The sequence below is a fragment of the Heterodontus francisci genome, chromosome 17 (genome assembly GCF_036365525.1).
Source record: "Heterodontus francisci isolate sHetFra1 chromosome 17, sHetFra1.hap1, whole genome shotgun sequence".
NCBI classification, from domain to species: Eukaryota; Metazoa; Chordata; class Chondrichthyes; order Heterodontiformes; family Heterodontidae; genus Heterodontus; species Heterodontus francisci.
In genome coordinates this window covers 72,659,247-72,685,537 of record NC_090387.1, presented here as the reverse complement: position 1 = coordinate 72,685,537, position 26,291 = coordinate 72,659,247, and the positions used below count along the sequence as shown (strand labels likewise).

At 43.8% G+C, this 26,291-nt stretch overlaps 1 protein-coding gene across 2 annotated transcripts in view; it reads left to right on the top strand.

The window, feature by feature from the left end:
• The window catches only part of smpd3 (sphingomyelin phosphodiesterase 3), a 365,842-nt gene that overhangs the window by 221,202 nt on the left and 118,349 nt on the right, over nt 1-26,291 (top strand). For both annotated transcript variants that reach the window (XM_068049661.1, XM_068049662.1), the window contains 2 exons: nt 12,928-13,003; nt 14,051-14,206. In XM_068049661.1, coding sequence (XP_067905762.1) covers nt 12,928-13,003; nt 14,051-14,206 — 232 coding nt within the window. The remainder of the gene's footprint in view (nt 1-12,927; nt 13,004-14,050; nt 14,207-26,291) is intronic.

Here is a 26,291-nt window from a genome sequence, read left to right as displayed (position 1 = left end):
GGACAGTGATTAAAAATCTAAGAGTAAACCAGCAGACAAGGCTAGAGGTTACAAAAATAATAAAAGGACAAAACTAAAGGCACTGTATCTGAATGCATGTAGCATTCGAAACAAAACAGATGAACTGATAGCGCAAATAGAAATAAATAAGTGTGATCAGATAGCCATTACAAAGACATGGCTGCAGGATGCCATAGATTGGGACTGGAATATTGAAGTGTACATGACATTTAGGAAGGGCAGGAAGCTAGGAAAAGGTGGAGGGGTGGCTCTGTTAATTAATGATGGTATTAGCACAATAGAGAGGGATGACATAAGTTCAGGAAACCAAGATGTCGAAGCGATTTGGGTTGAGATGAGAAATAATAAAGGCAAGAAGTCACTTGTGGGAGTGGTGTTCGGACCCCTTACAATAAACAGATGGTAGAACAGGGTATAAAGGAAGAAATAATGGGTGCTTGTCAAAAAGGTACGGCGATAATCATGGGGGATTTTAATCTACATATAGACTGGAAAAATCAGATGGGCAAAGTTAGCCTAGATGAGGAATACATAGAATATTTTCAGGATAGTTTCTTAGAACAGCACGTTCTAGAGCCAACCAGAGAGCAGGCTATACTAGACCTGGCATTGTGCCACAAGATAGGATTAGTTGATCACATCATAGTGAAGGCACCCCTCGGCAGCAGCAATCATAATATGATTGAATTTTACATTCAGTTTGAGGGAGAGAAGAGTGGATCTAAGACTAGTATTTTAAACTTAAATAAGGGCAATTATGAAGGCATGAAAGCAGAGCTAGCAAAAGTGAACTGGTAAAGTAGGTTAAGGGATAGGTCAATAGAGATACAGTGGCAGACATTTAAGGAGATATTTCAGAATACACAGAATGGATACATTCCAATGAGAAAGAAAAATTCCAAGGAGAGGATCTGTGGTTAACTGAAAAAGTTAAAGACAGTATCAAACTTAAAGAAAAAACATATAATTGTGCAAAGATGAGTGGCAGGTCAGAAGATTGGACAGAATATAAAAAACAGCAAAGAATGACTAAAACATTATTAAGGAGGGAAAAATTAGAGTACGAGAGAAAGCTGGCTAGAAATATAAAAATAGGTGGTAAGAGTGTCTATAGATATTTGAAAAAGAAAAGTTAACAAAGTGAGCTTTGGTCCTATAGAAATGGAGTCTGAGGAATTAATAAGGGAAAATAAGGGCATGGCAGATGAACTGAACAGGCATTTTGCATCGGTCTTCACCATAGAGAATGCAAGTAACATCCCAGACATAGCTGTAAATCAGGAAATGGAAGGGAGGAAGGAACTCAAGAAAATTACAAACATCAGGGAAGTGCTACTGAGCAAATTTTAGAGCTGTGGGCTGACCAGTCCCAGTTCCTAATGGGCTTCATCCTAGGGTCTTAAAAGAAGTGGCTTTTGAGATAGTTGATGCGTTGGTTTTGATTTTCCAATAGTCCCTAGATTTGGAAAAGGTTCCATTAGATTGGAAAATAGCCAATGTGACTCTTTTATTCAAAAAGGGAGGGAGACAGAAAGCAGGAAACGACAAGCCTGTTAGCTTAACATCTGTCTTCGGGAAAATGTTGGAAGCTATTATTAAAGACATTATAGCAGGGCACTTAGAAAAATTCAAGGTAATCATTCAAAGTCAAGATGGTTTTGTGAAAGGGAAATCACATTTAACCAATTTATTGAAGTTCTTTGAAGAAGTAACATGTGCTATGGATAAAGGGGAACTGGTGGATGCACTGTGCTTGGATTTCCAGAAGCATTTGATAAGGTGCCACATCAAAGGTTATTGCGGAAAATAAAAGCTCATGGTGTAGAGGGTAATATATTGTCATGGATAGAAGATTGGCTAGCTAACAGGAAACAGAGAGTAGGCAAAAATGGGTCATTTTCTGGTTTGCAAGATGTAACAAGTGGTGTGCCACAGGGATCAGTGCTGGGGCCTCAACTTTTTACAATTTATATAAATGACTTGGATTACGGGACCGAAGGTATGGTTGCTAAATTTGCTGATGACATAAAGATAGGTAGGAAAGTAAGTTGTGAAGAGGACATAAGGAGGCTACAAAGGGATATAGATAGGTTAAGTGAGTGGGCAAAGATCTGGCAAATGGAGTATAATGTGGGAAAATGTGAAATTGTCCATTTTGGCAGGAAGAATAAAAAAGAGGTATATTATCAAAATGGTGACAGTTTGCAGAGGTCTGAGAAGCAGAGGGATCTGGGTGTTCTAGTGCATGAATCACAAAAGGCTAGTATGCAGGTACAGCAAGTAATTAGGAAAGCGAATCGAATGTTATCGTTTATTGCGAGGGGAATTGAATACAAAGTAGGGAGGTTATGCTTCAGTTATACAGGGCATTGGTAAGACCACATCTGGAGTGCTGTGTACAGTATTGGTCTCCTTATTTAAGGAAGGATGTAAATGCATTGGAAGCAGTTCAGAGAAGGTTTACTAGACTAATACCTGGAATGGGTGGGTTGTCTCATGAGGAAAGATTGGACAGGCTGGGCTTGTATCTGCTTGAGTTTAGGAGAGTAAGAGGTGACTTGATTGAAACACGTAAGATCCTGAGGGATCTTGACAGGGTGGATGGGGAAAGGATGTTTCCTCTTGTGGGAGAATTTAGAACTAGAGCTCACTGTTTAAAAATAAGGGGTCGCCCATTTAAGACTGAGATGAGCAGAAATATTTTCTCTCAGAGGGTCGTGAGTCTTTGGAACCCTTTTCCTCAAAAGATGGTGGAAGCAGAGTCTTTGAATATTTTTCAGGCAGAGGTAGATAGATTCTTGATAGGCAAGGAGATGAAAGGTTAACGGGGGTAGACGGGAATGTGGAGTTGAGGTTGCAATCAGATCAGCCATGATCTTGTTGAATGGCGGATCAGGCTCGAGGGGCTGAGTGGCCTAGTCCTGCTCCTAATTCATATGTTCATATGTAAATTAAAGAAAGAGGACAAGGCAAGAGATCGAGGTAACAATAAGGAATTGATAATCTGAGTGTGGCAGGAAGGGACAGAGCGTACAATCTTAAGAGTGCACCAGCAGATAAGGCTAGAGGGTGCAAAAATCATAAAAGGACAGAATTAAAGGCACCCTATCTGAATGTACACAGCATTCGCAACAAGGTAGATGAATTGACGGCACAAATAGAAGTAAACAGGTATGATCTAATTGCCATTGCGGAGGCATGGCTGCAGGGCAATCAAAGCTAGGAACTGAATATCCAAGGGTATTCAACATTTAGGAAGGATAGGCAAAAAAGAAAAGGAAGTGGGGTAGCACTGTTAATGAAGGATGAGATCAGTACATTAGTGGGAGAGGATCTTAGATCGGAGGATCAAGGTGTAGAATCAGTTTGGGTAGAGCTACAAAACAGCAAGGGGCAGCAAACATTGGTAGGATTTGTTTATAGGCCACCAAACAGTAGTGGTAATGTAGGGCACAGTATAAATCAAGAAATTAGAGGGGCATGTAACAAGAGTAATACAGTAATCATGGTGGATTTCAATCTACATATAGACTGGGTAAACCTAATTAGCACTAATGCTGTGGAGGATGAAGTCCTGGAAAGTATACAAGATGGTTTTCTAGAATAGTGTGTTGAGGAGCTAACCAGAAAATTGGTTATTTTAGATCTGGTATTGCGCAGTGAGAAAAGGCTAATTAATAATCTTGTTGTAAGGGAGCCTCGAGGAAAGAGTGACCATATCATGATAGATTTTTACATTAAGTTTGAAAGTGATGTAGTTCAATCTGAAACTAGGGTCTTAAATCTAAAGAAAGGAAACTACAATGGTATGAGGGGAAAATTGGCCGAGGTAGATTGGGAAACACATTAAAAGTTATGATGATAGACAGGTAATGGGTCACATTTAAAGAATTAATACATGGTTTACAACAAATTTACAATCTTTTGAGGCACAAAAACCGAGCAGGAAAGGTGATCCAACCATGGCTAACAAGAGAAGTGAAATATTGTATTAGATGAAAAGAAGAGGCTTATAAAGTTGCCAAAAAAGTAGTAAACCTGAAGATTGGGAGCATTTTAGAATTCAGCAAAGGAGGATCAAGAAATTGATAAAGAAAGAGAAAATAGAATATGAAAGTAAACTGGCAAAAAACATAAAAACAGACTGTAAAAGTTTCTGTAGGTATGTAAAAAGGAAAACATTAGCAAAGACAAATGTGGGCAAACTACGGGCAGAAACAGGGGATTTTATAATGGGGAATAAGGAAATGACAGAGAAACTAAACAAATACTTTGTGGAACATACAAAAAACCTCCCAGGAATACTAAAGAACCAAGCTACAAGCGAGAATGAGGAACTGAAAGAAATTGGTATTCGTAAAAAAGTAGCGCTGGAGAAATTAATGAGACTGAAAATTGATAACTCTCCTGGACCTGATGATCTACATCCAGAGTGTTGAAAGAGTTGGCTGTAGAGATAGTGGATGCATTGGTGATCATCTTCCAATATTCTATAGATTCTGGAATGGTTCCTGAAGATTGGAAGGTCGCAAATGTAAGCCCACTATTTAAGAAAGGAGGGAGAGAGAAAAGGGAGAACTACTGACCTGTTAAGCTGACATCAGTAGTAGGGAAAATGCTAGAATTTATTATAAAGGATGTGATAACGGAACACTTAGAAAATAATGGTAGGATTGGGCAGAGTCAACATGGATTTATGAAAGGGAAATCACGTTTGACAAACCTGTTGGAGTTTTTTGAGTTGCAGCTAGCAGAATAGATAAGGGGCAACCAGTGGATGTTTGTATTTGAATTTTCAGAAGGCTTTCGATAAGGTCCCACACAAGAGGATAGTCAGCAAAATTAGAGCACATAGGATTGGATGTAATATACTGGTATGGATTGAGAATTGGTTAACAGACAGAAAACAGAGAGTAGGAATAAACGGGTCATTATCAGGTTGGCAGGCAATGACTAGTGGGGTACCACAAGGATCAGTGCTTGGGCCCCAGCTATTCACTGTCTATATCAATGATTTAGATGTGGGACCAAATGTAATATTTCCAAGTTTGCTGATGACACAAAACTAGGTGGGAATGTGTGTTGTGAGGAGGATGCAGAGGCTTCAAGGGGATTTAGACAGGTTAAGTGAGTAGACAAAAACATGGCAGATGGTAAATAATGTGGAAAAATGTGAGGTTGCGCACTTTGGTAGGAAAAACAGAAATGCTGAGTATTTCTTAAATGGTGACAGACTGGGAAGTATTGATATCCAAAGGGACCTGGGTGTCCTTGTTTATAAGTCACTGAAAGCTAACATGTAGATGCAGCAAGCAATTAGGAAGGCAAATGGTGTGTTGGCCGTAATTGCAAGAAGATTTGAATACAGGAATAAAGAGGTCTTGCTACAATTGCATAGAGCCTTGGAGAGACCACACCTGGAGTATTGTTTACAGCTTTGGACTCCGTAAGGAAAGATATACCTGCCATAGAGGGAGTGCAACAAAGGTTCACCAGACTGATCCCTGAGATGGCAGGATTGTTCTATGAGGAGAGATTGAGGAGACTGGGCCTGTATTATCTAGAGTTTCAAAGAATGAGAGGTGATCTCATTGAACCATACAAAATCCTTACAGGGATTGACGGGGTTGATGCAGGAAGGATGTTTCCCCTGGCTGGGGGCCTAGAACAAGGGGCTACATTCTCAGAATAAGAGGTAGGCCATTTAGGACTGAGATGAGGAGGAATTTCTTCATTCAGAAGATGGTGAGTCTGTGGAATTCTCTACCCCAGAGGGCTGTGGAGGCTCAGTCATTGAGTATATTCAAGACAGAAATCAATAGGTTTCTAGTTATTTAAGATATCAAGGGATTTGGGGATAGTATGGGAAAATGGCGTTGAGGTAGAAGATCAGCCATGATCTAATTGAATGGTGGAGCATGCTCGAGAGGCCGAATGGCCTACTCCTATTTCCTGTGTTCCTATGTTCCCAATATTTAATTGGAGAAAATTTCTGCTAATCCAGTACTGGATGAGAGATAAGCAGTCTGATAGTCTCACAACAGTGGAGGAGTCAAGAGAGGTGGTGGTGAGGTAGAGCTAGGTGTTAGCTAGGATAGTATGAAAACTAAAGCTGTGCTTTCAGATGATGTTGTCAAGGAGCAGCATGTAGATGAGAAATAGGAGGGGGCTAAGGATAGATCCTTGGGGGACACCAGAGGTAACATTGCGGGTGCAGGAAGAGAAGCCATTGCAAGTGATTGTCTGGCTACAATTAGATAGATAAGAATGGAACGAGGTGAGAGTAGTCCCATCCAGCTGGATGATAGTGGAGAGGCGTTGGAGGTGGATGGGGTGGTCAACTGTGTCAAAGGCTGCAGATCGAGAAGAATGAGTTTACCTTTGTCACTGTCACATAGGATGTCATTTGTGACTTTGCTAAGAGCTGTTTCGGCACTGTGGAAAGGGCAGAATCCTGATTGGAGGGATTCAAACATGGAGTTCTGGGAAAGATGGGAGCAGATTCGGGAGGTGACAGCAAGTTCAAGGACTTTAGAGAGGAAAGGAAAGTTGGTGATGGGATGGTGGTTTGCAATGTCGGAGGGGTCAAGGATTGGTTTCTCTGATGAAAGGGGTGATGACTGCAGATTTAAAGGAAAGAGGGACAACACCTGAAGAGAGAGAAGTATTAACAATATTGGCTAACGCAGGAACCAGGAGGGAAAGTTGGGTGGTCAGTTTTCTGGGAATAGGGTGGAGGGAACAGGAGGTGGTTCTCATGGACAAGATGAGCTCTGAGAGGGCATGAGGGCAGATAGGAGAGAAAATAGAAAAATATGTAAGTTCAGGGCGAGGACAGGGGGAGCATTAGAGGAAGTTTGGCCCGGTGGGCTAGTGGAAGGGAGGGACACAGAAGAGGCAGCTGATCGGATGGTCTCGATCTTAGTGACAAAGAAGTCCACGTGCATCTCACACTTAGAGTTGGAGTGCACAGGAGTTTAAGAAGACGGTTTGCAGTAGAGAAAAGAAGCCAGGGTGATCTTTGCATTCGAGGATGATGCTGGAATAGTGAGCAGTTTTAGCAGATGACAGCAGAACCCGATAGTGTTTGAAGTGTTCCAGCCAGATGCGGCAGTGAATGGCTAAGCCAGTTGTCCGCCATATCCTTTCAAGTCTGTGGCCCCTGGACTTAAAGGAGCAGAGGTGAGGGACATACCAGGGGAACGGCCAGGGTGAGAGAGAGTAATGGTTTTAATGGGTACTAGACATCAAAGGTGGAGGTGAGGGTGTAGTTGAGCAAATCAGTAGCTGCAGAAATGTTGTGGTGATCAGAGCCAGAGGCTAGACAGTTGGGATTTTGAAAGTGCAGTTGTAAATGAATTGGGGAATAGCTTTAGTCAGGGATGGATACAGGAGGTAGGGTTGGCGCGTGGGGGGTAATGAGTGAGACATGGAAGTGGTCAGAGATGGCCTTATCTGTAATTCATACAATGGGACTAGCAAGACCACATGAGATGGCAATGTCAAGGGGGTGTCTGTGAATATGGGTTGGAGAGTTTACATGGAGAGAGATGTAGAGGGCAGTGAACTTAGAGGAGAGAGAACATGATAAGTTGAGATGGAATTTGAAATCACTGAGGATGCAAAGTCGTTCGATGCAGAGTCTGAGGGAGAAAAACGGTGAAGGTATCTCAGTGAGAAAATTTTTATTGTACTTGGGATGATGGTAGAGAATAATACTTTTGAAAGCGAGGTTAGAGGGATGGAAGAAGGTGAGATGCTCAAAGTAGGAGAAACTGCCAGAGGAGTAGGAGGTCAGGCAAAGGTGTGACCTGGTGATAAGCACCACACCACCACGATGATGGTCATGGCAGGGCAAATGTTGGAAAATGTAGCCAAGCGGGAAGCTTCATTAAGTGGCAAGGTGTCATCATCCCTCAGCCAGGTTTCTGTTAAGGCCACAATGTAAGGGCTTTGTTCCCAAGTGAGTGGACATTCTGGAGGGAGATGCATAGAGGGGTGGTGAGAGCTGATCACTAGCAGAGTCCACAGGGGCAGCAGTGGGAGGGGTCAGTGGGACAGGAAGAAGTTTGGCAAGATTAGCCCCCCAGCTGGTGCACTGAGTGGGAAGGTCGAAGAGCGAGGGGGATGGGACAATTGGGGTTGCTGCTCATAATGAGTCAGTGCCGTGTGCCTCGATGAGTCTGTCAGAGGACGCCAAGAGTCACAGAGGGAAGCTGTAGGCTTATCTAATAGGGAGTGAAGTGTGGGACGGCTGCAAGAGAGCAGGAAGGTCAAGGAGTATTGAAAAGTTGCAGTATGGAATTGGAAGGGCAGAGTAACCGCGAATGGAGGAGTGAACATAGGAGCAGGAGTAGGCCATTCAGCCCATGGAGCCTGCCCCGCCATTCAATATGATCATGGGTGATCTTCCACTTCAATGCCTTTTTCCCACACTATCTTCATATCCCCTTATGTCATTTGTATTTAGAAATCTGTCAATCTCTGCTTTGAACATACTCAATGACTAAGCTTCCACAGCCCTCTAGGGTAGAGAATTCCAAAGATTCACAACCCTCTGACTAAAGAAATGTCTCCTCATCTCTGTCCTAAGTGACTTCCCCCTTATTTTGAAATTGTGTCCCTTGGATCTAGACTCCCCAACCAAGGGAAACATCTTACCTGCATCTACCCTGTCTATCCCTTTAAATATGTTGTAGGTTTCAATGAGATCAACCCTCATTCTTTGAAACTTTAGAGAATACAGGCCCAGTTTCCCCAATCTCTCTTCATAGGACACTCCCGCCATCCTGGGAACAAGTCCGGTGAACCTTTGTTGCACTCCCTCTATGGCAATAATATCCTTCCTAAGGTAAGAGGACCAAAACTGCACACAGCACTCCAAGTGCCGTCTAACCAAGGTTCTATACAATTGAAGCAAGACTTTCTAATCTCTTACCATTTAAGAAATACTCTGCACATCTATTCCTCCTACCAAAGTGGATAACCTCACATTTTTCCACATTATATTCCATATGCCGTGTTCTTGCCCACTCACTAAGTCTTTCCAAATTCCCTTGAATTCACTTTGCATCTTCCTCACAACACACATTCCCACCTAGTTTTGTGTCATCAGCAAACTTGGAAATATTACATTTGGTCGCACATCTAAATCATTGATATATGTTGCGAACAGCTGGGGCCCAAGTACTGATCCCTGCGGTAACCCACTAGTCACAGCCTGCCAATGCGAGAATGATCCATTTATTCCTACTCTCTGCTTTCTGCTTGTTAACCAATCCTTAATCCATGCAAGTCTATTACCTCCTATCCCATGTGCTTTAATTTTGCTAAACTACCTCCTGTGGGGGACTTTATTAAAAGCCTTCTGAAAATCCAAGTATACCACGTCCACCGACTCCCCTTTATCAATTCTGTAAGTAACACCCTCAAAAAAACTCCAACAGGTTTGTCAAACATGATTTCCCATTCATAAATCCATGTTGACTATGCCTAATCAGATCATTATTATCTAAGTGTCCATTTATCACATCCTTTAGAATAGATTCTAGCATTTTCCCAGTGACTGATGTAAGGCTAACAGGTCTGTAATTCCCTGTTTTCTCTCTCCCTCCCTTCTTAAATAGTGGGGTGACATTTGCGACCTTCCAGTCTGCAGGAACCACTCCAGAATATAGAATTTTGGCAGATGATCACTAATGTATCCACTATCTCCATAGCTACCTCTTTCAACACTCTGGGGTGCAGATCATCAGGTCCTGGGGACTTATCAACCTTCAGCCCCATTAATTTCTCCAATACAACCTTCTTACTAACACTAATTTCCTTCAATTCCTCATTCCCCCTAATCCCTTGGGTCTCTAATTCTGGGAGAATTCTTGTATCTTCCTCAGTGAAGACAGACACAAAGTAAGCATTTAGCTTCTCTGCCATTTCTCTATTCCCCATTATAAATTCTCCTGACTCTGCCTGTAATGGACCTACATTTGTCTTAGCCAAAGGTTTCCTTTTTACATACTTGTAGAAGCTTTTACAGTCCGTTTTTATATTTTTTGCTAGTTTACATTCATATTCTATTCTCACTTTCTTTATATATATGAAAGGAGGCATGACAATAGAATAGAGGGGTCTAGGAGGGGTATAGACAAAACAAGTTAGAAAGGAAGAGCAAAAGTGGAAATCGAGTGATGGACTCAGCTCCGGAGAGGCAGCCAAAATGTGCACTTGAATGGACTCAGAGAGAGTTCGAGTTATATAGGTTTGGTTACATATAAATTAGGGTACATAAAAACCTGACAGAAAACAGGAAATATTGATAGGAGATAATAGGAAGGAGTCCAGAGTTAAGTCAGAGATCCTGTGGTAGGTTAACAATGACAGGTAGATTGGAATCAGCATTGAGCATCAACGAGTTGTTGTCCGAGTTCAGTCAGGTGATGTGAGGGAAGTCCATAAGCTATTTGAGGGTAGAGTGTTGGAGGACGTGCTGATGGAAGTATTTTCATAGGAAGGAAGATTCAGGAGATGTACAGAGTCACAGAGAATATAGAAAGATGACGGCGAAGTTGGAGGACAACTTAAAATCCAGAAGCAGCAGAGGTTTGTTCTTCAGCCCAGGCGAGTGATTTTCTGGCCAGCAACAGACTGAAGCTGAAAAACCAGTATAGCCAGTGGCCAGTCACAGACTCAGTAGGAGACTAAAGTTTCTCAGTCACAGCAGTGGTGGAGGAAGGGCTGTAAACTGATCAAAGTTACTTTAAATATCACAAAAGAACAGCAAATCAGCGACGGAAGTTGGGTGTTAAGGTACAGCCAGTGTAGTCCAGAGTAGAAGGGTCTTCTTGATGTCGAGAGATGTGCAGGATTTTGAAGCCAAATTTGACAGAAGATCTTGATCTAGATTTTCTACAGTTCACAGATCAAAGAAGGCCAGCACATTATAGACAGAAGTAGAGTCTTATGGTTTATTCCAATGTAGTTCAGGACAGAAACAAAGTCTTGATGTCCAAAGAAGTCCAGGAATTTGAAGCCAGATTTGAGAGAAAATTCATAATTAGCTCTTTCCCAGATCTTTACCAGAGCTCACAAGGTAAGGTCGGGGTCGGAACTAACAGACAGAGGCCGTTTAAACTAACAGTTAACTTGAAGTTTGGGCTAAAATCCACCCACTGTTAGAATCAGAAGAACTTCAACAGCGGAAGAGAGGATTTGGGGGAGAAAGAGCAACAGATGGCCACAGATAAATGAGCATAGTGAGGAGTTCCTTAGGGAGCTAACTGCCCAGGAGCCATTAGGTGTTGTGGCTCCAGATGATCGGAACCCTGTTTTGCTGATGACAAAACTCCAGCCTGTTACCAAGGAAAATGTGCTCAGCAGTTATTACTGGCTGCTGCAGTGCTAAGTGTTGCTTTTTAGGCCCTTATAACTACATCTGTCTTTAGTGCGAAAATTGAGAATAGGCGTCAATTTTGGTCATCATGTCTCAGAGTGTAATTTGCCCTTATGGGTCTCCTACGTGGCTCAGGGCAAAACATTTCTACACACTGAATGATTACCTTTTCTCCTCACACCACCTCTGTTAATGTTTCCTGTAGACTTCATGCTCTGGGATGTTCCCATTATTAGAGATGAAACTGAGGGCTTCAGGCTCCCTATAGCCCACAAAAAAAACATCACTGGGTGTGTTAAAGGGTGGCATGAGGCGGCAGAGAATGTCTAGTTTGACAATGTTGTACTGGGAGTCAGTGCTTTCTTTCGGTCTCAGGCAGTAGTTATGTAATGAGGATGAGCAGTGTTACCTCTGCTACAGTAATCCTGAGTGAGCTAGAATATTCTGGACCAAATATCTTATATCTTGGTCTTTTCAAATATAATGTACACCTGACATAGGTAATGTTGAGCTAAACTGCTACAGTCTGGAGCTACCAAGGCACCATCTTATGCCATCTAGGGACTAAAGTCTGGCATGTGAATATACATAACAGTATTTTCTGTACTTGAGCGAGTGTTGGGCATTTAGTTTGGGTACTGTGTTAGATATTATGATGGATCAAGACTAGTGAGAGAGCTCCACTTCTTTTCAAAGGGCCCTATAGTTTCAACAATTCAATTCCCATTTGAAGAACCCCTTCTCCTCAAGGGTTTAATACTGAACTCCCATTCAGAGGGCTTGGTTGAGGGCTGGGCAGTGGACTTCAAAGCAGCCAACACTGTCCTTCAGCCAAAGGTGGGAATGTTGAAAGCATGGGATGGTCTAGGAACTGAACTCCTCAATCACAAGACACTCCAGGAGAGGAGAAAAGGCTTCTCTTCAGCTAGAATTCATTAACAGCAGGGTAGTTCAAGAGGCAGAGCATTGAGCTGCAATTAGGGAGACATGTTTGAAGGTGGAGTAGCTCTAGGAGCAGGGGCTCCCATTCCAATTCTCTATTAGTTTTAACAATGCAATTCCATAAGGATGACTCAGTTTGAGACGAGGGGATAGAGCTTCTCATGGAGGTACAAACTCTGAAAGAAAAGTCTGTAAGACATCCATTACATCCAGAAAGTTCTTGTTTACTTGCAATTCATAGGGGCAGCGTTGTTTTCATTTTTGGAAGAGTCCCTATCCTAGAATATCTCTCCTGCCCAACACTTCCCCCATCCAAGCTGAAGGGAGTTCATTAGCAGGCTTGAATTCCCCATTGCAGGAGGCAGAAAATGTTAAAAAGATTGTTTCATCACCTATTTTTATGCAGTAAAGTACTTTTAGAAGACACATACTGATGTTGGCAATCACCAACACTTAGTTCCCATACACCAGATTATATGCTCTGATGACCATGTCCTTCTGTGGACATTTCATTAATGGAAAGGGAACTATTACCAGTAAAACCTTCTAACTATCCTTTCATTGCTCCCCTCAAGGTGCAAGTTGGAACCACACCTCAGGACCAAAGAATTGTGGGATATATTTCCTGCACTCATTTGCAAGCTCTGGCAGGTAAGCATACATTGATCTGTTAAATTCATTCATTCATTCATTTGCCAGTCCTGGACTTTGCCACATTTCAGGACCTCACCCCTTTTCCTTTAGATTATTTGTTCTTCCTCAGCAAAGCAGAAAAGTCAACCAGCAGAAAGCAACTTCTCCCATGTTAGCCAGCTCTCCCCAACCATCCCCAAGTCCATCCACTCCCAATTCTTCCAGCACCACACCCCCAACTCCCGCCACCCATGCCAAATCCTCCTGCCATCCTAACTCTCCCAGCCCTCCCAATACCCCTGCCCTCACCAACTCCACAATGCTCCCCTCCGCCCTGCCCTTTCCAACTGCCCATGCTCCCCAACTACCATCCCAAAAACTCCCCTCATCTTCCCCAACTCCCCTTGCCGACTCCTCAATTCATTTCTGTATCCTGCTGGTTACGTGAAGGAGATTTGACAGAGCATGGAGTAAGTTACATGCAGGCGAAGGGTAGCTTTTGCTGGATTAAATTTTTGAAGAAGCTACTTAATGTTGCTTTTATCTCCAATCACAATTTGGCTGATGGACCTGCTGCTCAGTAGTAGGATATCTAGAAGCTCAACTTGGAGCTCGGGTATCTTCTTTTCAGTAAATGCACAAGTTAGACTTGTCCCTGGACTATAATTCCCTTTGTGTCGAATTCTGGATTAAATCCATCACTGAATCTTTCCACCTTTTGGGCGTTTAAGAATTTTTTTCAGTTTGTATTATTGGAAGGACTCTCTGTATGGATGAAACATGCGAGTGCTCCCACCCAACCCATTCTTCCTTCCGAGGATGTTCAAAGCCAAGAATTGACTTTGACCAAAAGATATATAACTGCAGCAAGAACAAAATAGAGTTGTCAGGAGAGAGTGCAAAGGCCTGTGAGTTAGGCGCTCCCAGTACTGTTGGTTAGTATATTCCGCTGTGCACCTCTCTGCTGAAGATGTCATGTGGCTGCATGTTCATTTTCCGCTACATCAGCCACTGTATTTAATTAAGAAAATGCTGTAGTGTTGTTAACATCTGCCTCTAACTCAGGAGACGCCGCCATTCGCTGTGAACAGATGGACCACCTGCTGGACTGGCTGGCTGAGTTCCGAAAATCTACCTCTTCATCAAGTCCCACCAATCCAGAGGAGTTGCTGGCGTTTGATGTCCTGTTAGGAGATCTCAACTTTGACAACTGTTCCTCAGGTGAGGCCCTGCTTCAGCACAGCCCGAGGGAGCAATTATGGCAGCATCTTCAAGTGGCACCTTGCTGGTGGTATCACTGAATTGACTGGTGATCTGAAGCATGGCTATAGCTAAAAACAGTCAGCACTACAGCTCCCCAAACGCGACTAGATCCCATGCACATGCCAGGCAGCATTTAATTATCAGTCGGAACATATAACTCGTCCAGGCATGCAAACACACACCAAGTTCTCTGATGTGTTTGCTCTCTTTGTCATCTTCCCTGCTGCTTATCCTTCTACATGCCTGCCAAATATCACTCCTAAACTCCCTCCAACCCACCATAAATCACTCCTTTCAACTATCACTCCTACACACCCTTTATGTGCCCTGCACTGACCAACAGTAATTGATCCAATCTGCAACACCGTTTCCTGCCCAGCACTGACCGATGTTTAGTAGTAGCATATTGACAAGCAACGATGATTTATTGTGTCTGGACCTGACCTTCATTAATCCTTTCAATGGTCAGTTTGTTGTCAAAAAGTAAATTCCACGTTCACAGGTGTCACCTGGAAGTAGTTAGCAGAAAAGAAAGGAAAACTTGCATTTATATAATGCTGTTCACAATTTCAGGATATTTAAAAAGCACTTTCCAGCCAATTAAGTGCCTTTTTTAAAGTGTAGTCTCTGTTTAAAGTAGGAAACATGGCACCGAATTCACATACAGCAAGGACCCACATACAGCAATGGAGTAAATGACCAGGTGTTGGTTCAGAACTCTGCTTCTCTTTTTCCAATAGAGCTGTTGGATCTTTAAGTCTACCTGAGAGGGCAGATGAGACCTCCAACAGTGCAGCACTCCCTCAGTACTGGAGTGGGGCTTCACCCCCGACCTTCAGATATTGAGGCGAGAGCGCTAACACTGAACCATGAATGATACCCTCAGCTCCCAGGATTGGGTGGTTAGCAGCTCAGTTGTGAATCCGAGAGCTAAGTTGTTTCTCCCTGTACCTCACATCAACTGGATAGATTTTAAACTGCAGCCTTAAAAGGAGGATTTCAATTCAGAGAATCGTCAAGTGACAGGTCACAGAGACATGGATGTGTTTGGAGCATGAATGTGAAAAGTTCAAGAATAGTATTGTGATGATGAGTGTGAACAGTTTGAGGATAGTGTTGGGAGGATGAGTGTGAACAGTTCAAGGGTAGTGTGGAAGAATGAGTGTGAATGGTTCAAGGGTAGTGTTGGGAGGATGGGTGTAAGCATTTTGAGGATACTGTTGGGAGGATGAGTGCGAACAGTTTGAGGACGTTATTGGAAGGATGAGTGTGAAGAGTTCGAGGATAGTGTTGCAAGGATGAGTCTGAACACTTCAAGGAACTCATTGGGAGGATGAGTGTGAACAGTTTGAGAATATCATTGGGAAGATGAGTGTGAACAGTTTGAGGATAGTGCTGGGAGTATGAGTGTGAACATTTTGAGGATCCTGTTGGGAGTATAAATGCGCACAGTTCGAGGTTAGTGTTTGGAGGATGAATGTGAACAGTTCGAGTATAGTTTTGGGAGGATAAGTGTGAACCGTTCGAGAACACTGTTAGGAGGAGTGTGAACAGTTTGAGGATAGTGTTGCAAGGATGAGTGTGAACAGTTCGAGGATGTTATTGGGAGGATGAGTGTGAACAGTTCGAGAATAGTGTTAGGAGGATGAGTGTGAACAGTTTGAGGGGAGTGTTGCAAGGATGAGTGTGAACAGTTCGAGGGTAGTGTTGCGAGGATGAATGTGAACAGTTCGAGGATGTTATTGGGAGGATGAGTGTGAACAGTTTGCGGATAGTGTTGCGAGGATGAGTGTGAACAGTTGAGGGTTGTGTTGCCAGGATGAGTGTGAACAGTTCGAGGGTAGTGTTGCGAGGATGAGTGTGACCAGTTCGAGAATGTTATTGGGAGGATGTGTGTGAACAGTTCGAGGATAGTGTTGCGAGGATGAGTGTGAACAGTTTGAGGGTTTTGTTGCCAGGATGAGTGTGAACAGTTCGAGGGTAGTGTTGCAAGGATGAGTGTGAACAGTTCGAGCGTAGTGTTGGGAGGATGAGTGTGAACAGTTCGAGGATTGTTTTGGGAGGAAAGTGTGAACCGTTCGAGGATTGTGTTGGGAGGATGAGTGTGAACAGTTCGAGGATAGTGTTGGGAGGGTGAGTGTGAATAGTTCTAGGATTGTTTTGGGAGGAAAGTGTGAACCGTTCGAGGATTGTGTTGGGGGGATGAGTGTGAACAGTTCGAGGATAGTGTTGGGAGGATGAGTGTGAACAGTTTGAGGATAGTGTTGGGAGTATGAGTGTGAACAGTTCGAGGATAGTGTTGGGAGGATGAGTGTGAACAGTTCGAGGATAGTGTTGGGAGGATGAGTGTGAACAGTTCGAGGATAGTGTTGGGAGGATGAGTGTGAACAGTTCGAGGTTTGTGCTGGGAAGATGACTGTGACCTGTTCGGGAGTTGCTTTTGGAGGATGAGTGTGAACAGTTTGACGATAGCGTTGTGCTGGTGAGTGTGACCAGATGGAGGATTGTTTTGGGAGGATGAGTGTGAACAGTTCGAGGATTGTGTTGAGAGGATGTGTGTAAACAATTTGAGGATAGTGTTGGGAGGATGAGTGTGAACAGTTCAAGGATTGTTTTGGGACGATAAGTGTGAACAGTTCAAGGATTGTGTTGGGAGGATGAGTGTGAACACTTCAAGGAAATCATTGGGAGGATGAGAGTGAACAGTTTGAGAATATCGTTGGCAAGATGAGTGTGAACAGTTTGAGGATAGTGCTGGGAGTATGAGTGTGAACAGTTTGAGGATCATGATGGGAGTATAAATGCGGACTGTTCGAGGATAGTGTTTGGAGGATGTGTGTGAACAGTTTGAGTATTTTGTTGGGAGGATGAGAGTGAACAGTTCGAGGATAGTGTTGCAAGGATGAGTGTGAACAGTTCAAGGATAGTGTTGAGAGGATGAGTGTGAACAGTTTGAGGATGCAATTGGGAGGATAAGTGTGAACAGTTCGAGGAAAGTGTTGCGAGGATGAGTATGAACCGTTCGAGGGTAGTGTTAGGAGGAAGAGTGTGAACAGTTCGAGGATAGTTTTGGGAGGATAAGTGTGAACAGTTCAAGGATAATGTTGGGAGGATGAGTGTGAACAGTTTGAGGATTGTTTTAGGAGGATAGGTGTGAACAGTTCAAGGATAATGTTGGGAGGATGAGTGTGAACAGTTCGAGGTTCGTGCTGGGAGGATGCGTGGAACTGTTCGGGAATTGCCTTGGGAGGATAAGTGTGAACAGTTCGAGGATTTTGTTGGGAGCATGAGTGTGAACAGTTCAACGATAGTGTTGGGAGGAAAAGTGTGAACAGTTCGAGGATTGTGTTGGGAGCATGAGTGTGAACAGTTCGAGGATACTGTTGGGAGGATACGTGTGAACAGTTCAAGGGTTGGTTTGGGAGGATAGTTGTGAACATTTCGTGGATAGTGTCGGGAGGATGAGTGTGAACAGTCTGAGGGTGCTATTTGGAGGATGTGTGAACAGTTCAAGGATAGTGTTGCGAGGATGAGTTAGAACAGTTTGAGGATAGTGTTGGGAGGATGACTGTTAACAATGCGAGTATTGTTTTGGGAGGATAAGTGTGAACAGTTCGAGGATAGTATTGGGAGGTTGTGTGTGAACAGTTTAACGATAGTGTTGGGAGGGTGAGTGTGTACAGTTCAACGATGGTGTTGGGAGGATGAGTGTGAACAGTTCAAGGATTGGTTTGGGAGGGTGAGTTTGATCAGTTTGAGGAGAGTGTTGGGAGGATGAGTGTGAACAGTTCGAGGATAGTGTGGGAGAATGAGTGTGAATGGTTCAAGGATAGTGTTTGGAGGATGAGTGTAAGCATTTTGAGGATAGTGTTGGGAGGATGAGAGTGAACAGCTTGAGTATGTTGTTGGGAGGATGAGTGTGAACGGTTCGAGGATAGTATTGGGAGGATGAATGTACATAATTCAAGGTCACTGTTGGGAGGATGAGTGTGAACAGTTTGAGGATGTTGTTGGGAGGATGAGTGTGAAGAGTTCAAGGATGGTGTTGGGAGGATGAGTATGAATAGTTCGAGGATATTGTTGGGAGGATGAGTGCGAACAGTGTGAGGATTGTGTTGAGAGGATGTGTGGAAACAGTTTGAGGATAGTGTTGAGCGGATGAGTGTGAACAGCTCGAGGATTGTTTTGGGAGGATAAGTGTGAACAGTTCAAGGATTGTGTTGGGAGGATGTGTTGAACAGTCGGACTTTAGTGTTGGGAGGACGTGAGTGAACATTTCGAGGATTGTTTTGGGAGGATGAGTGTGATCAGTTCAACGATATGTTTGGGAGGGTGAGTGTGAACAGTCCGAAAATAGTGTCGGGAGCATGAGTGTGAACTGTTTGAGGATAGTTTTGGGAGGATCAGTGTGGACAGTTCGAGGATCGTGTTGCGATAATGAGTGTGAGCAGTTCGAGGATTGTTTTGGGAGGATCAGTGTAAACAGTTCGAGGATTGTGTTGGGAGCATGAGTGTGAACAGTTCACTAATGGTGTTGGGAGGATGAATGGGAACCGTTTGGGGATAGGTTTGGGGGGATGAGTGTGAACAGTTCAACGATAGTGTTGGGAGGATGAGTGTGAACAGTTCGAGGATAGTGTTGGTAGGATAAGTGTGAACAGTTCGAGGATTGTGTTGGGAGGATAAGTGTGAACAGTTTGAGGATAATGTTGGCAGGATGAGTGTGAACATTTTGAGTATGTGTTGGGGGAATGAGTGAATAGTTCGAGGATAGTGTTGAGAGGGTGAGAGTACATTGTTTGAGGATCGTGTTGGGAGGATGAGTGTGAACAGTTCAAGGATAGTGTTGCGAGGATGAGTGTGAGCAATTTGAGGATTGTTTTGGGAGGATAAGTGTGAACATTTTGAGTATGTTGGGAGGATGTGTGTGAACAGTTCGAGGATAGTGTTGTAAGGGTGAGTGTACATTGTTCAAGTTTGTGTTGGAGGAATAAGTGTGAACAGTTCAACGATAGTTTTTGGAGGATGAGTGTGAACAGTTCGAGGATTGCTTTGGGAGGATGAGTATGAACAGTTAGAGGATAGTGTTGGGAGGATGAGTGTGAACAGTTTGAGGACTGTTTTGGGGGATGAGTCTGAAGTCTTCAAGGATAGTGTTGGGAGAAGGAGTGTGAACAGTTAAAGGATAGTGCTGGAATGATGAGTGTGAACAGTTTGAGGATAGTGTTGGAAGAATGAGTGTGAACAGTTCAAGAGTAGTATGGGAGAATGTGTGTGAATGCTTCAAGGATAGTGTTTGGAGGATGAGTCTAAGCATTTTGAGGATAGTGTTGGGCGCGTGAGTGTGAACAGTTCAACAATTGTGCTGGGAGGATGAGTGTGAACAGTTCGAGAATTGCTTTGGGAGGATAGGTGTGAACAGTTTGACGATAGCGTGTCGGTGAGTGTGAACAGTTTGAAGATTGTGTTGGGAGGATTTGTGTGAACAGGTCGAGGATATTGTTGGGAGGATGTGTGTGAACAGTTAGAGGATATTGTTGGGAGGATGAGTGTGAACAGTTCGAGGATACTGTTGGGAGGATGAGTGTGAACAGTTCGAGGATATTGTTGGGAGGATGAGTGCGAACAGTTTGTGTGTAGTGTTAGGAGGATGTGTGTGAACAGTTCGAGGATACTGTTGGGAGGATGAGTGTGAACAGTTCGAGGATATTGTTGGGAGGATGTGTGTGAACAGTTCGAGGATACTGTTGGGAGGATGAGTGTGAACAGTTCGAGGATACTGTTGGGAGGATGAGTGTGAACAGTTCGAGGATATTGTTGGGAGGATGTGTGTGAACAGTTCGAGGATACTGTTGGGAGGATGAGTGTGAACTGTTCGAGGATATTGTTGGGAGGATGAGTGCGAACAGTTTGTGTGTAGTGTTAGGAGGATGTGTGTGAACAGTTTGAGGATATTGTTGGGAGGATGAGTGTGAACAGTTCGAGGATTCTGGTGGGAGGATGAGTGTGAATAGTTCGAGGATATTGTTGGGAGGATGAGAGTGAACAGTTCGAGGATATTGTTGGGAGGATGAGAGTGAACAGTTCGAGGATATTGTTGGGAGGATGAGAGTGAACAGTTCGAGGATATTGTTGGGAGGATGAGTGTGAACAGTTCGAGGATACTATTGGGAGTATCTGTGTGAACAGTTCGAGGATACTGTTGGGAGGATGTGTGTGAACAGTTCGAGGATAGTATTGGGAGGATGAGTGTGAGTGGTTTGAGGATATTGTTGGACGGCATTGTGTGAATAGTTTGAGGATGTTGTTGGGAGGATAAGTGTGAACAGATCAAGAATATCATTGGGAGGATGATTGTGAACAGTTTGAGGAGAGTGTTGGGAGGATGTGTGTGAACAGTTTGAGGATACTGTTGGGAGGATGTGTGTGAACAGTTCGAGGATATTGTTGGGAGGATGAGTGTGAACAGTTCGAGGATACTGTTGGGAGGATGTGTGTGAACAGTTCGAGGATAGTGTTGGGAGGATGAGTGTGAACAGTTCGAGGATACTGTTGGGAGTATGTGTGTGAACAGTTCGAGGATACTGTTGGGAGGATGTGTGTGAACAGTTCGAGGATATTGTTGGGAGGATGAGTGTGAACAGTTTGAGGATACTGTTGGGAGGATGTGTGAACAGTTCGAGGATATTGTTGGGAGGATGAGTGTGAACAGTTTGAGGATACTGTTGGGAGGATGTGTGTGAACAGTTCGAGGATACTGTTGGGAGGATGAGTGTGAACAGTTCGAGGATATTGTTGGGAGGATGTGTGTGAACAGTTCGAGGATATTGTTGGGAGGATGAGTGTGAACAGTTCGAGGATATTGTTGGGAGGATGTGTGTGAACAGTTCGAGGATATTGTTGGGAGGATGTGTGTGAACAGTTCGAGGATATTGTTGGGAGGATGAGTGTGAACAGTTCGAGGATATTGTTGGGAGGATGAGTGTGAACAGTTTGAGGATACTGTTGGGAGGATGAGTGTGAACAGTTCGAGGATATTGTTGGGAGGATGAGTGTGAACAGTTTGAGGATACTGTTGGGAGGATGTGTGTGAACAGTTCGAGGATACTGTTGGGAGGATGAGTGTGAACAGTTCGAGGATATTGTTGGGAGGATGTGTGTGAACAGTTCGAGGATATTGTTGGGAGGATGAGTGTGAACAGTTTGTGTGTAGTGTTGGGAGGATTTGTGTGAACAGTTCGAGGATATTGTTGGGAGGATGTGTGTGAACAGTTAGAGGATATTGTTGGGAGGATGTGTGTGAACAGTTCGAGGATACTGTTGGGAGGATGAGTGTGAACAGTTCGAGGATACTGTTGGGAGGATGAGTGTGAACAGTTTGAGGATATTGTTGGGAGGATGAGTGTGAACAGTTCGAGCATATTGTTGGGGGGATGAGTATGAACAGTTCGAGGATATTGTTGGGAGGATGTATGTGAACAGTTTGAGGATATTGTTGGGAGGATGAGTGTGAACAGTTTGAGGATATTGTTGGGAGGATTTGTGTGAACAGGTCGAGGATATTGTTGGGAGGATGTGTGTGAACAGTTAGAGGATATTGTTGGGAGGATGTGTGTGAACAGTTCGAGGATACTGTTGGGAGGATGAGTGTGAACAGTTCGAGGATATTGTTGGGAGGATGAGTGCGAACAGTTTGTGTGTAGTGTTAGGAGGATGTGTGTGAACAGTTTGAGGATATTGTTGGGAGGATGTGTGTGAACAGTTCGAGGATATTGTTGGGAGGATGAGTGTGAATAGTTCGAGGATATTGTTGGGAGGATGAGTGTGAACAGTTCGAGGACTGTTGGGAGGATGTGTGTGAACAGTTCGAGGATTTTGTTGGGAGGATGAGTGCGAACAGTTTGTGTGTAGTGTTGGGAGGATGAGTGTGAACAGTTCGAGGATAGTGTTGCAGGGATGTGTGTGAACAGTTCGAGGATAGTATTGGGTGGGTGCGTGTGAACAGTTCAACAATTGTGTTGGGAGGATGAGTGTGAACATTTCGCAGATATCATTGGGAGGATCAGTGTGAACAGTTCGAGGATAGTATTGGGAGTATGAGTGTGGAACAGTTCGAGGATAGAGTTGTGAGTGGTTTGAGGATATTGTTGGACGGCATTGTGTGAATAGTTTGAGGATGTTGTTGGGAGGATAAGTGTGAACAGATCAAGAATATCATTGGGAGGATGATTGTGAACAGTTTGAGGATAGTGTTGGGAGTATGCGTGTGGAACAGTTCAAGGATAGTGTTGTGAAGATGAGTGTGAACAGTTCGAGGATATTGTTGGGAGGATGAGTGTGAACAGTTTGAAGATGTTGAGAGGATGAGTGTGAACAGTTTGAAGATGTTGCGAGGATGAGTGTGAACAGTTCGAGGATATTGTTGGGAGGATGTGTGTGAACAGTTAGAGGATATTGATGGGAGGATAAGTGTGAACAGTTAGAGGATATTGTTGGGAGGATGAGAGTGAACAATTCGAGGATACTGTTGGGAGGATGTGTGTGAACAGTTCAAGGATAGTGTTGTGAGGATGTGTGTGAACAGTTCGTGGATAATGTTGGGAGGATGTGTGTGAACAGTTCGAGGATACTGTTGGGAGGATGTGTGTGAACAGTTCAAGGATAGTGTTGTGAGGATGTGTGTGAACAGTTCGTGGATAATGTTGGGAGGATGTGTGTGAACAGTTCGAGGATACTGTTGGGAGGATGTGTGTGAACAGTTCGAGGATAGTATTGGGAGGATGAGTGTGAGTGGTTTGAGGATATTGTTGGACAGCATTGTGTGAATAGTTTGAGGATGTTGTTGGGAGGATAAGTGTGAACAGATCAAGAATATCATTGGGAGGATGATTGTGAACAGTTTGAGGATAGTGTTGGGAGTATGCGTGTGGAACAGTTCGGGGATAGTGTTGTGAAGATGAGTGTGAACAGTTCAAGGATAGTATTGGGATGATAAGTGTGAACAGTTTGAGGATGTTGTTGGGAGGATGAGTGTGAACAGTTTTTGGCTAATGTTGGGAGTATGTGTGTGAACAGCTCGAGGATAGTGTTGGGAGGATGAATATGAACGGTTCGAGGATTGTGTTGGGAGGATGAGTGGGAGCAGTTCGAGGAAGGTGTTGTGAGGATGAATATGTATGGTTTGACGATACTGTTGGGAGGATGAGAGTGAACAGCTCGAGGATAGTATTGGGAGGAAGAATATGAACAGTTTGAGGATGCTGTTGGGAGGATGAGTGTGAACAGCTCGAGGAAAGTGTTGTGAGGACGTGTGTGAACAGTTCGTGGATATTGTTGGGAGGATGAGTGTGAACAGTTCGAGGATATTGTTGGGAGGATGTGTGTGAACAGTTCGAGGATATTGTTGGGAGGATGTGTGTGAACAGTTCGAGGACATTGTTGGGAGGATGAGTGTGAACAGTTTGTGTGTAGTGTTGGGAGGATTTGTGTGAACAGTTCGAGGATATTGTTGGGAGGATGTGTGTGAACAGTTAGAGGATATTGTTGGGAGGATGTGTGTGAACAGTTCGAGGATACTGTTGGGAGGATGAGTGTGAACAGTTCGAGGATACTGTTGGGAGGATGAGTGTGAACAGTTCGAGGATATTGTTGGGAGGATGTGTGTGAACAGTTCGAGGATATTGTTGGGAGGATGAGTGTGAACAGTTCGAGGATATTGTTGGGAGGATGTGTGTGAACAGTTCAAGGATATTGTTGGGAGGATGAGTGTGAACAGTTCGAGGACTGTTGGGAGGATGTGTGAACAGTTCGAGGATTTTGTTGGGAGGATGAGTGCGAACAGTTTGTGTGTAGTGTTGGGAGGATGAGTGTGAACAGTTCGAGGATAGTGTTAGGTGGGTTCGTGTGAACAGTTCAACAATTGTGTTGGGAGGATGAGTGTGAACATTTCGCGGATATCATTGGGAGGATCAGTGTGAACAGTTTGAGGACAGTATTGCGAGGATGAGTGTGAACAGTTCGAGGATAGTATTGGGAGAATGAGTGTGAGTGGTTTGAGGATATTGTTGGACGGCATTGTGTGAATAGTTTGAGGATGTTGTTGGGAGGATGAGTGTGAACAGTTTGAGGATATTGTTGGGAGGATTTGTGTGAACAGTTTGAGGATATTGTTGGGAGGATGAGTGTGAACAGTTTGAGGATATTGTTGGGAGGATTTGTGTGAACAGGTCGAGGATATTGTTGGGAGGATGTGTGTGAACAGTTAGAGGATATTGTTGGGAGGATGTGTGTGAACAGTTCGAGGATACTGTTGGGAGGATGAGTGTGAACAGTTCGAGGATATTGTTGGGAGGATGAGTGCGAACAGTTTGTGTGTAGTGTTAGGAGGATGTGTGTGAACAGTTTGAGGATATTGTTGGGAGGATGTGTGTGAACAGTTCGAGGATATTGTTGGGAGGATGAGTGTGAATAGTTCGAGGATATTGTTGGGAGGATGAGTGTGAACAGTTCGAGGACTGTTGGGAGGATGTGTGTGAACAGTTCGAGGATTTTGTTGGGAGGATGAGTGCGAACAGTTTGTGTGTAGTGTTGGGAGGATGAGTGTGAACAGTTCGAGGATAGTGTTGCAGGGATGTGTGTGAACAGTTCGAGGATAGTATTGGGTGGGTGCGTGTGAACAGTTCAACAATTGTGTTGGGAGGATGAGTGTGAACATTTCGCAGATATCATTGGGAGGATCAGTGTGAACAGTTCGAGGATAGTATTGGGAGTATGAGTGTGGAACAGTTCGAGGATAGAGTTGTGAGTGGTTTGAGGATATTGTTGGACGGCATTGTGTGAATAGTTTGAGGATGTTGTTGGGAGGATAAGTGTGAACAGATCAAGAATATCATTGGGAGGATGATTGTGAACAGTTTGAGGATAGTGTTGGGAGTATGCGTGTGGAACAGTTCAAGGATAGTGTTGTGAAGATGAGTGTGAACAGTTCGAGGATATTGTTGGGAGGATGAGTGTGAACAGTTTGAAGATGTTGAGAGGATGAGTGTGAACAGTTTGAAGATGTTGCGAGGATGAGTGTGAACAGTTCGAGGATATTGTTGGGAGGATGTGTGTGAACAGTTAGAGGATATTGATGGGAGGATAAGTGTGAACAGTTAGAGGATATTGTTGGGAGGATGAGAGTGAACAATTCGAGGATACTGTTGGGAGGATGTGTGTGAACAGTTCAAGGATAGTGTTGTGAGGATGTGTGTGAACAGTTCGTGGATAATGTTGGGAGGATGTGTGTGAACAGTTCGAGGATACTGTTGGGAGGATGTGTGTGAACAGTTCAAGGATAGTGTTGTGAGGATGTGTGTGAACAGTTCGTGGATAATGTTGGGAGGATGTGTGTGAACAGTTCGAGGATACTGTTGGGAGGATGTGTGTGAACAGTTCGAGGATAGTATTGGGAGGATGAGTGTGAGTGGTTTGAGGATATTGTTGGACAGCATTGTGTGAATAGTTTGAGGATGTTGTTGGGAGGATAAGTGTGAACAGATCAAGAATATCATTGGGAGGATGATTGTGAACAGTTTGAGGATAGTGTTGGGAGTATGCGTGTGGAACAGTTCGGGGATAGTGTTGTGAAGATGAGTGTGAACAGTTCAAGGATAGTATTGGGATGATAAGTGTGAACAGTTTGAGGATGTTGTTGGGAGGATGAGTGTGAACAGTTTTTGGCTAATGTTGGGAGTATGTGTGTGAACAGCTCGAGGATAGTGTTGGGAGGATGAATATGAACGGTTCGAGGATTGTGTTGGGAGGATGAATGGGAGCAGTTCGAGGAAGGTGTTGTGAGGATGAATATGTATGGTTTGACGATACTGTTGGGAGGATGAGAGTGAACAGCTCGAGGATAGTATTGGGAGGAAGAATATGAACAGTTTGAGGATGCTGTTGGGAGGATGAGTGTGAACAGCTCGAGGAAAGTGTTGTGAGGACGTGTGTGAACAGTTCGTGGATATTGTTGGGAGGATGAGTGTGAACAGTTCGAGGATATTGT